Here is a 13,425-nt window from a genome sequence, read left to right as displayed (position 1 = left end):
CATATCTTCTGAGCAGAAGATTTTTCAGGTTCCTAGAAACATAAATGAATAGTGAATCAAACCTATCTTATCTGGGGTGAAATTTTCAAAAGCACCCCAGTGGCTTAAGAACCTAAATTCCATTTTCAAATGGGACTTAGGCACTTCGGAACCCAAGTCTCATTGAAAGTCAATGGGATTTAGGAGCTCAAGTGCTTAAGAGCCAGATTTTTAAAGGTATTAAGTGTATAAAGATGCAGCTAGGTGCCCAATAAGATTTTCAAAAGCACCTAGGCTCTATTTTAATGGTGTTGATCCCATTAAATACAAAAGCGGTCATGATTATCTAGTGAATGTTATCACTCTACAATGCTTTATTACCACACTTCATTGCATACTTATATTTATCACATTCCAAGACCTGTATGAGTTTTCAAAACCAGGAACTTAAGTACTTAATACAGAAAATGTCTTCTAATACAAAAAAGTTTGTGGGTGGGTTTTTTAGTTAGTTCATTCCTATGATAAATTCTGCCCTGACATGTCCATGTCCAATTCCATTGAAGAAAATGTGGTTGCACATGAGTCAACAAAAGTGAAATTTGGCCCATTGTTGTCTAGACAGGGCCATTAGCCTGTGGCACTGAAGTCCCATATACATTATGTACAATACAGAATATCAAGGAACATTAGGTGTTGTCTGACAAAACCAAAATGATATTTCTCTAGCTGCCTGGTAGGTTGTCACATGGCATTTTTCACAGGTACCCATGTTGCATTCTTATAATACTGATCAGGTGCCAGGTTTATTCTCCGAACGTTAAGCTCTGTTGCAAAGGTTCTTGCTCTCTGATAGAAGAAAAGAGACATCTCCCGATCCATAAGGAAATTGTGGTAGATTATTGCGAGCCTTGTGTAAATCTTCAGCTGAGCCTTTTTGTTGCCCAAGTCCATGGCAGCTGCAAGTGCCAAATGATAATATCCTGCTGCATCAAAAGGATCCTGAAATAAAAAGGAATATATGTTATATTAAGAAGTATACAAACCTGGTTTATTAGATATCAAAGCAAGAGATAATTTGGGTCCCAATTCTAAATGCTCTACTCAGGCAAAATTAAGGATTAGACACTTACGGCCAGATTTTGTAAAGTATTTAGACCCCCTAAAGATGCAGATAGGTGCCTAGTGAGGTTTTTAAAACATCTAAGCAGGTTAGGCCCTGAGCTCCCACTCTATCCCTTAGATAGCTATTAACCATTCTCCTCTCTCCATATCTTTATTGAGATATTGCTGTATGGTCCATCCTTTTTTCTAATGCTTTCGCAGATATTTTACCTTCCCTATCTATAGGTTATTCTACACAATATCATTCAATTTCAATATATCAGTATTACTTTTTTTCTCTGTCTGATGTATGTAGAATTTTTTTTTTAAAAAAATCTGGTTTGTGAATGTGAATGTGAATGTCAATGTAGTATTTGTGAAAAGTGCTGGATTGACGGCTGTGAAGACTGCAAACTTTGTTTATCCACAGAGCAGACAGTGGAACCACCTTCTCCATACTGCACCATGACTCTGCTTCAGACCAGAACAAGAGGGACCACCTCTGGGGAGGAGATGGCAGTTCAGGTTCCATGCTTATTTGGTCCCTGGTCTCTCCACTAAGAGCACCAATAGGTATGAGAGTTCATAAACAGTATGCTAGAAATCTGTCCTTGAGGAACTTGGGATGAACTTGTACCAAGTACTAGAAAGCTCTATATTCCATTAAAAATGCACTGAGCTCTCTAATCCCCACAGCTCTGAGCTATTCCACCCAAAATACATGAGTAGCAGGATTATCCAGGTGAAATGTCTGGGCTGACACATAAACTGATGCAAATATATTTTCCACAGTTGTTATTTTAGTATCTCATTCTATTCCTTATTTCATGCTGCCCCTCACACTTGGGAAATGCTCCCTGTAAACATCCACAAAACTAATTCACTGTCTTCCTTCAGTCCTTCCTCAAAACTCTCTTTTTCCAGGATGCCTACAAAAAACTTGAGAATAGATAAGCTGCTGGCATGCTGAGACCACAGTCTATCGTGCTGACCAATATTATCTCATTGTGTCCCTGTATTCTCCCATCTCTGTCTGTCTCTATCCATTTGTTGCCTTTTCTCTCAAATGTAGTTTGTAAGATCTTCGGGGCAGGGACTTTGTTTTTGTTCTCTGTTTGTATAGGACCTAACATAATGGGATCCTTGTCCACAACTACAGCTCCTAGGTGCTACAGCAATCAAATCAATCAATAAAAATATTTCTCACCTTTAGGTCATAGAATATAATGTCTCCTAGGATTAGATACACTTTCACATAATACATTGATTCCTCATCAAATTCCAGAGGAGAGGAGCAAAGGGACAACGCTTTTAAGTAAAAGTGTTCAGCAAGTTCGCACTGACCCAGGCGATGATGGATAGTAGCCAGTCTGTGATATGCTATTCGTTCATTTAGCTGATTTCCTAATGAAATAACATGTGAATGAGGATACGATCTAAGAGACAATGAGAAGAAGATACATTCTCTCACATTGAGATATGTGAGGTGTTTTGCTTTAAGTATTATTTCTGTTCTACCTTTCCTTTTATTTAGTTCTGGTAATTAAACTTTATTCAATATAAAATCACTTTGCCTGACTAAACCCAAGGCCAAATACTGCAGTTCTGATTTCTAAGTAAGAGTTGCTGAATTTAAGTAGTTAGATATCTCTCCCCCACCCCAACACTGCTGTATGATTGCCTTTAAAATATTTGAAAATAAAAATGATAGCAATTGCTCTCTTTCCTCTTTTCCAGCCTATGGAAGATATATATTGATTAGTTTTTAAGTTTATGGTTAAATATTTGGGTGTGAGAGTAGGTGTGTCATATGCCTTTGTGAGGACTCTAGCATCAAACAATGATTTTCTTAGTACTGGTTGGATAATCTAATATTTTATGGTTGGTGGTACTTTACCCCATATCAAAGGAGATAATCTCTGTTAGTAGGATCTCAGGTCTTGACTACATTCTTATCACTTGATGTGACTGACATAGCCTTAATTTCAACAACATTTTCCATCAAAAATTTTTACCAATTCCCCCCCTTTCCCCCAAAAATTCTGATCAAAGATTTTGTCAAAATTTTCTGTTCTTTCAACCAGCTCTAGAGTTGATCAGTGACATTTAACAGTAGAAAAATATCAACAAGTTTCAGTAAGTCTGACATTACCAACATTTGGGGGGAAAGTAACAAATTTTGAAAAATACCCACAAATTCTTTATTGATTTTTTTATCAGCTCTATTCACCACTGAAGAAAGGAAGGAGTCAAAGTCACAGACAGTGCCCCAGATAGCTCTTTAAGGCTACTTCTAATTAATTAGTATTAATCACTCCGTCTTATGTGAAAGGAGGAGAGGAAGGATGATCCAGTGGTTGCGGCATTAGCCTGGGATTTGGCAGACCTGGGGTCTACCTCTGCTCTACCACAAACTCCCTGTGCTTCCTTGGGCAAGTCATTTAATCTCTTTGTGCCTCAGTTCCCCACTTGTAAAATAGGGTAATAGCACTTCCCTACCTCATAGGTATCTTTTGAGTATAAATACATTAAAGATTGTGAGGCACTCAGACAATGGGGAACAAGGGACTTGAAAATTCTCAAGAAGAAATTACCCATAAACACAAGAATCTGGCAGATTCAGGTACACACTAAGAACTATATCTTGTGTCTCATGTTAACAGACTGCTCCATATTCTCTGGTCAGCATGGAAGGTGCAGCATGTCAGATCAAGTCTCCATTCCTCACATTTCTCATGTACAGTAAGTGAGACCTGGAGAGGGTTAATGCTAACAATTGCTAGATTTCAGATGGACTCATCTGGAAATTGCCCCCTGAAACATGTAATCTCAGATCACTACTTACAGTTCTGTGAACTAATTAAGAAAATGTTAGGCAGAACATTACCGGACTCAGCTAAGTTAAGAAATGTAACAAAAAACTAATAGAACTCAGGAACTGTCACCTGTTCCAGCTAGAGGGGATCCAAAAACAGAAGGGAAAATGGTATTGGCTTCCTAGCACACAGAACCTTGGCAAAAAGCATCACGAAATGCAAAGGAGGAAGTGACAACTCTTCTCTAGAATTCTGTCAATGATAATAGAAGTCTGACAGTCAGTAGTCTGTGAATATTAGCTTTACCTAACTTCACACTAAGTGTGAGGGATATTTGTGCATATTCCAGACTGTCCTCAGAATCCTGTAGATTTACCAGCAATTGCACTAGTTTGTTGCATAATCGGAGTTCTGCCTTTTTGTTTCCAGTCTTAATGGCAAGTGGAAGAGCCCTGTCCTGAAATAAGCACATGCATAAAAAGATCAGTTTGGTTATTGCTGAAGCCCAGAAAACATGTGTACTCATAACTGCTATGGCCCATATTCGTCTCACATTTAGCAAATTCTGTACTTTGCTTTATGCATATAAAAATGGGATTTGGCCCTATCAAAGTCAAAGGTTGCTTTGCAATTTACTTCAGTGAAACCAGGGATTTGAGAGAATTCAGAGTAGTAATACAGAACAGATTGTAAAGCTCTTTGGGGCAGGAACAGTCTGTTTGCACCGAGCACAATGGCGTCCATGACTGGGGCTGCTATGAGCACCACAATACAAATAATAAGTAACAATCACTAACCCTGTAGAATGACACTGCTTTTTCCTTCTCCCAGGTACCATTGAAAAATATGTCTCCTGCAGCTTCAAACAATTCCATTCCTAAGTTTGGATCCCCATTACAAACAGCAGCATCTTGAGCAACCTAGGAAGAAAAATGCACATTCTGTTACGAAGTAATTTTTATTCATTCAGAACTAAAACCCCATAATGAAATGCATTGTATATGGGTTTTGGTACCTGCTGTACAAAATTAGAAACCTTAGAGACAGCAATGTCTTCTTACGTCATCTTATCTATCTCTTTTCACTGTAAGGCTGTTCAGTCCAATATACAGTATTCTTTAGTACTGTAGCATACATACTCAATAGCTACACCATATACACTTTAACAGCTAATCTAGATAGAAACAGGAATTGAAAATTGGATATTTCACAGAGTGAGGGTTTATAGCTCAGGTTTAAGTCTGTGGCCAAATGCTCTAATTATGTAGCTGAGTGAGGTTCCCTTAAAGTGAGCAAAGAATTTGTCCCTCTGTCTTGCTGCTGGGAAATGAATTTATGCCATTTCAGACACAGTGAAATGTCAGGACACACTCAATAAAATGAAGGAATGCTGCCATGTACAGGATACTCAGTTATTGATCCCGAAGGATATAATTTACAAGACATAGTGGGAAAAAGCATGTGAATAAAGAAAATTAAGTATTCCTACTTTATCAATATTACAGCCATATATATCGCAATAGTACAGCAGAACCTTGCTAATTCATTCAGTGGCCATTGCAATGCAATGATTCTTGCCAATGATTAAATTGTGTGGACAGGCAAACAAGAGCACATACACTAAAAAGAGAATGCAACACCAACTGCACTTCGTTAATTTATTTGACAAGAGTAGCTTCATTTTAATTATGATCACAAAACTGTACAGTAAGTCTAAGCAGTATGAGACTTTCACTTCAATACTCTGCTCAGATGAAATACAGTACAAAGTGTGTGGATTCGTTTAGCGAAAATTAATAAGACTGTAATGTATCTTTTCTAAAAAGTGTCAGTATTCTTGGTAACAGATTGTAAAGCTCTTTGGGGCATTCCAGAGAGGTGACTGAATGACTCACAGAGAATAGTATTCAATAAACACAGTCTCACTTTCTGCACATAGCGTGTCCATAGTCAAATTAGGGTTTCAAAGAAATCTCAGTCATATTTTAAAATTAATTCATTCCCAATAGGCTCATGCGCCTTGTTGTTCACTTTCTGCAAACTCTCTTAATAAGGTTTTATAACACTTTTATTTAATTTCTGTTTGTATTATGGTAGTTAGGGCCTATTACATACCCATAGTAAAAGACAATCCCAGCCTCCAAACATTTTATAATCTAAATAGATAAGAGAAGGGCTACAAAAATGACCATGGAAGAGCTTCCATATGAGAAGAGATTAAAAACACTAAAAATCATAATTAGATCAGATTAGAAAAGAGATGACGAAGGCTGGATATGATAGAGGTCTATAAAATCATGAATGATGTGGAGAAAGTGAATAAGGAAACGTTTTTTAATCCCTTCACATTATGTAAGAACCCAATGAAATGAATAAGCAGCAGATTTAAAACAAACAAAAGGAAGTACTTCTTCACATAATGCTCAATCAACCCGTGGAACTCGTTGCCAGGGGATGTTGTGAAGGACACACCTATAACTGGATTCACAACAGAATTAGATAAGTTTATGGAGGATAGGTTCATCAAAGGTTATTAGTCAAGATGGTCAGGGACGCATCCCATGCTTTGGGTGTTCCTAATCCTCTGACTGTCAGATGCTGGGACTAGATGACAGGGATGGATCACTCAATAATTGCCCTGTTCTGTCCATTCCCTCTGAAGCATCTGGCATTGTTAGGGTGACCAGACAGCAAGTGTGAAAAATCGGGATGGGGGTGGGGGGTAATAGGAGCCTATATAAGAAAAAGACCCCCAAAATCGGGACTGTCCCTATAAAATCGGGACTTCTGGTCACCTTAGGCATTGTCCAGTGTCTGAAGACAGGATACTGGGCTAGATGGACTATGGTGTGACCCAGCGTGATTATTCTTATGTTCTTATGAGCAGAGAAGTCATTCCCCAAATGATGTTTCATAGCCAAACAGCAAATCTAAAACAGAATTTTGCATAGACATGCTGATAGACCGGGGCGGGCAAATTTTTTGGCCTGAGGGCCGCAACGGGTTTCAGAAATTGTATGGAGGGCCAGTTAGGGGAGGGGGGCGTGTCCCAGTCCCCCCCCCCCGGACTCTTGGCCCATCCAACCACCCCTGTTCCCTGATGGCCCCCCGGGACCCCTGCCCCATCCACCCCCCTCCGCTCCCTGTCCCCTGACCCTCCCTGCAACCCCCGCCCCCTCATCCAACCTCCCCATCTCATTCTTGACTGACCCCTGCCCCCTCCAACCACCCCTTCTCCCTGTCCCCTGACTGCCCCCAGAACCCCTACCCCGACTGCCCCCTGCCGCCCCATCCAACCCCCGCCTCCTTCCTGACTGATGCCCCGGGACCCCTGCCTCCATTCAACCCCCCTGTTCCCCACCCTCTGACTGCCCTGCACCCTATCCACACCTACTACCCCGAACTCCCCTGCCCTCTATCCAACCCCTCCGCTCCCTGCCCCCTTACCGCGCTGCCTGGAGCACCGGTGGCTGGTGTTGCTACAGCCCCGCCCCCGGCTGGAGCCGGCCGCGCCACCGTGCAGCACAGAGCACCGGGTCAGGCCGGGCTGTGCAGCTGCACTGCCCCAGGAGCTCACAGCCCTGCTGCCCAGAGCATTGCACCAGCGGCAGAGTGAGCTGAGGCTGCAGGGGAAGGGGAACAGCAGGGGAGGGGCCGGGGGCTAGCCTCCCGGGCCAGGAGCTCAGGGGCCGGGCAGGAGGGTCCCGTGGGCCGATGTGGCCCGCGGGCCGTAGTTTGTCCACCTCTGTGATAGACCTTTAACAAAGCAGCCCACATAATCAATTCAAAACAAGAGCTCTTTTGACTCATTATATTACAGACAGTTTCTCTTTTGCTACATCACCCATAATAATCCCATCTGTATCTCATTCATCATATTTTCACAGAGGTACAGTTATTTTAAAGCCTAGATAAAATTCAGCATACCTGAATATAAAGATCCACTAGCTCATTCTGCCTCAGAATGTAATAGATCTTTCCTGCCTGAAGCCAAGCATATGCCTCTTTCTCTTTCTTCTGAAGATCTATAAATATTCCAAGGCTTCTTTTGGTATATTCCAGAGCTGATCTGTAAGCCCTAGGAAAAAGTAGAAAGAAAGTAAATCCTAATAACTGAGTGCATATGTATAACTTTGTGATGCATATCTTCCTTGTGTAATAAAAAGTAGGTTAACTATTTTCTGTCAGATTTCAAAATGTCTTCTTTTTATGGTATAATTGGATAATATTTCCCAGATGTTTTTGGTAAATAACCAGCTTCTCACATTTTTCACCTCTTCCAGTTTGGTTTTGTTTGATTCCTTCATCTCTTTGCTTTGTTAAATTCCCAGTGTAATAAAGTAATATTTTAGGATAGTTTCTTCCAGATATGTCCTTTCTCATGAGCAGTATCAGAGACAGATTGAAATAACCTCTCCCAGGCCCTGAATCTGCTGTCATGATGGTTAGTTTCTACAATCCTTGTCGTAGAGCATTATGGTGCATAAACAAGTTATTTTCTTTCCAGACGGCGCATTAAGTCACAAAAAATAAACCTGTTCTCACTATGTCACCTTGAGCTGTAATCTAAGCAAGGTTAGGCCTGATCAGTACCTGTGTGAAAGGCCTCTGAAGAAAGCCCAGGTGCTTCTTAAGCTGATGTTACTAACTCAGTAGATGGCACTCTTCCCTTGGAGTCAGTGCTAGGACACTGCTCTTGAAAGAGATGTCTTTCTGATGAGAAGTATAACCTAGATTCTGATCATTTGTGCTCATAAATATCAACGTAACACTTTTCACTAGATGTGTAAGTGATCTTTCTCAGGAAGTCGCATGAGAATATGCTCAAATTACAGAAGCAGTCATCCAGTCATCCTGACCACATTCATTCCCAATATATCCTTTCCCCTGAACATACAGCATAAGCATATCAAATAACACATTAAGAACTACATGGTATTACAATGAATCCTTAACACAAACTATTCAAACCGCAAAGAGGATCCCAAATATTAGCAATGCTTTAACAATACATACCCTGCTAATCAAATGTCTTTTCAAGGAGTATAAAGACATGCCATAAACTGCATAGGGCTCCAATCTTATGAAAAACCTTCTTGACCAAGCTTGGTTTAAAGCATGCTAGAGTCTCAAATAAATGACCTCCACTTAATCTGAGATGAAATAATCCTAATCAGAGGAATCAAAATGGAGGGGAAGAAACATCCAGACAATGCATCCAGCACAGATCTCAAAATCACTGAACAATTGCTCAGCAAGTGACATGTGCACAGCCTACCTCTTCCTCCGAGCCCCTGGGTAAAACACTTTTAATTATTATAGCTGTAGATAGACTCTTGCAGTCAGCTCCTTTGTTTTTTCTTTAGTTAAGCCAAATGAATATTACTCCTGGGGGAATTCAGCGCCACTACACAATGCAGAATTTTGCAGAAATTAACATTGTGTGCACAGAATTTCCTTCCTCCCACAGAAATGGGCTGCAATGCTGTTAGCCACCATGAGGGGCCACTGGACTCGGCTGGGGGGAAGGAGAGGGAGCTAGATCAGTGGTTTTCAAACTGCGGGTTGCGACCCAGTACTGGGTTGCAGAATGGAAGGCACTGGGTCGCAGCAGCTCTGGTCAGGACCACCAACTGGGCCGTTAAAAGTCCCGTCGGTGGTGCTGCCTGGCTAAGGCAAGCTAGTTCTCACCTGTTCTGACACCGCACTGCACCCCGAAAGCGGCCAGCAGCAGGTCCAGCTCCTAGGCGGGGGGGCCACAGGGCTCCACATGCTGCCCCCACCCCGAGCACTGGCTCCACACTCCCATTGGCTGGGAAACAGCCAATGGGAGCGGGGGGCGGTGCCTGTGGGCGAGAGCCACACGGAGCTGCTTGCACACCTCCGCCTAGGAGCCAGACCTGCTGCTGGCCACTTCCGGACACAGTGTGGTCCACGGTGCCAGGACAGGCAGGAAGCCTGCCTTAGCACCCCTGCTGCGCCGTTGACCAGGAGCCGCCCGAGGTAAACCTGTATCGCAATCCCCTGCCCCAGCCCTGAGCCCCCCCAAACCCGGAGCCCCTCCTGTACCCCAAACCCCTCATCCCCAGCCCAGAGCCCTGACCCCCTCCCACACCCCAACCCCCTGCCCCAGCCCAGAACTCCCTCCCACACCATGAACCCCTCATTCCCAGCCCCACCCCACAGCCCTCACCCCTGCATCCCAATCCTCTGCCCCATCCCTGAGCCCCTCCCACACTCCAAACCCCTCATCTCCAGCTCCGTTTTGTCACAGGCATCAACAATTTTCTTCAACTGGGTCACCAGAAAAGAAGTTTGAAAACCACTGAGTTAGAGGATTCCTAGCAGCTGCAGTCCCTAGCATGCCCTGAGGAAAGGACAGGGCGGTACTTAGGAAACTCCATGCAAGCCTGGGACTGAGCATCAGGCTGTTTCTCCCTCTGGATCCCTGGGCTCGGGGGGGGGGGGGAGGGGGTGAGAAGGGAGGAGGGCAGAGAAACAGGAACTGGGTTGTCATAGGGGTTTCTTTAACTCTCTATTCCTGGGGAAATTTGTTGTTTGTGTCCATATTGTTACAGACATACTTGCTGATATTTTGAAATAAATTACCCCAATAATTGAAACTGGTGTGATTATGTAGTGTTATTTTAATAAATAAAATTTGCAGAATTTTAAAATATTGTGCACAGAATTTTTAATTTTTTGGCACAGACTGCCCCCAGGAGAAGAATGTGAAGCTCCTGGAAATGAAAGCTAGATGGCAGTGGCCAAAACCTGGCACTATACAAGTGTCCACATATTTTATCTATTCATGTCAGTTCTGACCAGCCATGCCTTCTAGGAATTGAGGCTTTCCTTGGTACAGACAGCTAATTGCACTATGTTTTGCTGTGGTTTTATTATGTGGACCCTTCACATATACTCAGGACCAAATACAGCTGGCCAGGTGCTGTGGAGATAAAGAGGGAGGTAGGGAAAGGAATCAGTCTCCACAGGCCACAGCGCAGCCATGTAGACACTCTGCAATGGTTATTTTTTCCCAGTGACTGATGTGGAGCACTTACATGGCTTCTCCCCCAGTGAGGGAATGGAAGGCTCCTCACATAGCAGATCCTTAGCTCAGCCCCTGGCTTGCCCACACTCACCTCTCTCCTGGCTCCTCTGTGCTACTACCTAGGGGATATATGTGTAAGAGGACTGTCCTTTGCCAGGGCTGCATGACTCACTTGGATCCAGCCTCCCACACTTGCGCAGTGGAACTATGCTGGTTCTGCTGCTCAAAGGCCATCAACAGCCACAGAGAAGGGGACAGGATTTGCCCCTAAATAAAATAGTTTTTCTAGATGTCCTCTCACAATTAGGCTTGTAACATTACACTCATTTCACTGGGGATGCAAGCCTGATACAAACCCAGGAAGTGTAATAACCCACTCTATCAGTGGCATCTGATTTCAAGTTTCAGGTAACTGGAGCACCAGAATCACTAATGCAGACAATAAAGTGAGAAGTTTGATCCTGATGTCCTGTGGTCAACACTCAGGGTGATGTACTCTGAACAAAGAAGCACCAAGCATAGCTGCATCCAAAAAGTATTTGAATCACTTCTGACTGGCAATACGGAACTTTGCAGGTGTCCGCAGTATACGTGTAAAACCACAGACAGGAAGAGTATTATAACAGAAGGATAGATAACCGTGGGGATATGCAGCCATTCAAGAGAGTCTCAGTTCAGTTTCTAGTGGAAAAGGTTTCCACATATTAACTGTGATGGTGACTTTTGTTAACATCGGTCATTGTCACAGCAGTGACACCAATGCGGCAAATTTTCAGAAGAGTTCAGCTTGTGGGGGGCTGCTGAGGATGGCCCCAACGGTGAGTGCTGAGCATTGGAAAAATCTGGCCTGCAGGTCATTGGAAAAGCCGCACCAATTAAACTCTCGTCTGTGAAGGCAGATTCTGCAATTCCAGGCTAAGGTATATAGGCAGAACAGTGTGGGAGAAGATTGTCCTGCCATTGCCAATACCCAGCCTGCTGACTTCAGCCTCCAGAGCTAAATCTTCTCATGAGTACAAAACAAAACAAAAAATCAGTCGTTTAAATGGACCTCACCTTTCTGTGCCTAAAGAGAGATACAGCTGACTGATTGTTTCCAAAATTTGCCCCTCCAAAACTTTGTCTGACATTTTCCGAGCCAAGGATAGTTGATATTCATTGTAAATGACACACTGAGCTTCATCTGGAACAACTGTAGTGTAGAATTGACACAGCAACTGAACAGCTTGGAGCTGACCTGGGAAACCAGATTAGGAAATAGAAATGAACACTCAACATGAATCTTTAGTTTAAACAAAAATGAAACAAGGCTTAAGTGAACTCACTCGGGTTGTTGTAACCCGGAATTGCTGGAACATTGTCATACATAATATCTTTTTCAGACATAGCCCTGTACCATGGCAGATGTACCCTCCACTGCCACATCCCCCTCTGCCTTAACTAGTGAAGACTAGAGATGACTCATGCTTAGTGTCTGGAATAAAAGGTGCTAAAAGCATTGTTCTTTCTGCATCTTCTGCCTGCCGATCAATGAAGTGTCATTCAGAAAGACCAACAGTGTAGCTGGGTAGATCAAGTAAGTGAAAACTTTCCTTAATTTTTACAATTTAAAATTAAAATGGATGTGCTCCATGTTTACGACACAGTTCATTTCCACTCCAGATACTGCAGGGCACACAGGCATTTTTCATTTACTCTTATTATTGAACTAGTTTCTTTCTGTCAAGATTTTCATTTTCTACACCATTTCTGAGAGCCCTAAAAACTATTCAAAGAGCAAGGACTCTGCCTCAGTTACTTCTCATTGCCAAATAGCATGTGATCATATCATTAAAGATGGTCTCATAGAATCATAGAATATCAGGGTTGGAAGGGACCTCAGGAGGTCATCTAGTCCAACCCCCTGCTCAAAGCAGGACCAATCCCCAATTTTTGCCCCAGATCCCTAAATGGCCCCCTCAAGGACTGAACTCACAACCCTGGGTTTAGCAGGCCAATGCTCAAACCACTGAGCTATCCCTCTCATAATGCATATGCACAAAGGGACCTGAATTGAAGTAACCTGTGAGGCCTTAATTCTGGCATTTCCTAACTTCTGAATGCCTGACTTTGCAACCTATCAATTGAAGGTACTTATACGATCCTCATTACCATAGCATCTGAGCTCCACACAATCTTTAACGTCTTTATCCTCACAACACCCCTGCGAGGGAGGGTATTATGATCATGGCCTACAGAGAAGTTAGATAAAAACACATAGTACTTTGTCTGGAGGGTTGCAACATAACATTGCTTTATTTCTTAATGTCCAAAACTTTAACACGCAAGAACTAAAAAAACAGAGAGAGAGAGAGAAAGCAGACTGTTCCATAAGGTAGACAGGCACAACTCACCCAACCTTGCTCGAGGCTGGCTCTCTGGAGACTGATAGCTGAAAGACACAGATTGCATGCTTTCCTACAGAGACCCCTA

The 13,425-nt window shown here is 42.8% G+C and overlaps 1 protein-coding gene across 1 annotated transcript in view; it reads right to left on the bottom strand.

The window, feature by feature from the left end:
- Positions 1 to 723: 723 nt before the first annotated feature.
- SH3TC1 (SH3 domain and tetratricopeptide repeats 1) overlaps positions 724 to 13,425 on the bottom strand; it is a 52,771-nt gene continuing 40,069 nt past the window's right edge. Inside the window, exons 12-17 of the mRNA XM_077814658.1 lie at positions 12,010 to 12,190; positions 7,827 to 7,977; positions 4,697 to 4,819; positions 4,206 to 4,356; positions 2,291 to 2,487; positions 724 to 981 (exon numbers count right to left, since the gene is read on the bottom strand). Of these exons, the coding sequence (XP_077670784.1) occupies positions 724 to 981; positions 2,291 to 2,487; positions 4,206 to 4,356; positions 4,697 to 4,819; positions 7,827 to 7,977; positions 12,010 to 12,190 (1,061 nt within the window). The remainder of the gene's footprint in view (positions 982 to 2,290; positions 2,488 to 4,205; positions 4,357 to 4,696; positions 4,820 to 7,826; positions 7,978 to 12,009; positions 12,191 to 13,425) is intronic.

This window comes from Eretmochelys imbricata, chromosome 4 (assembly GCF_965152235.1).
Source record: "Eretmochelys imbricata isolate rEreImb1 chromosome 4, rEreImb1.hap1, whole genome shotgun sequence".
Taxonomy (NCBI): Eukaryota; Metazoa; Chordata; order Testudines; family Cheloniidae; genus Eretmochelys; species Eretmochelys imbricata.
This window is presented reverse-complemented; position numbering and strand designations above follow the sequence as displayed.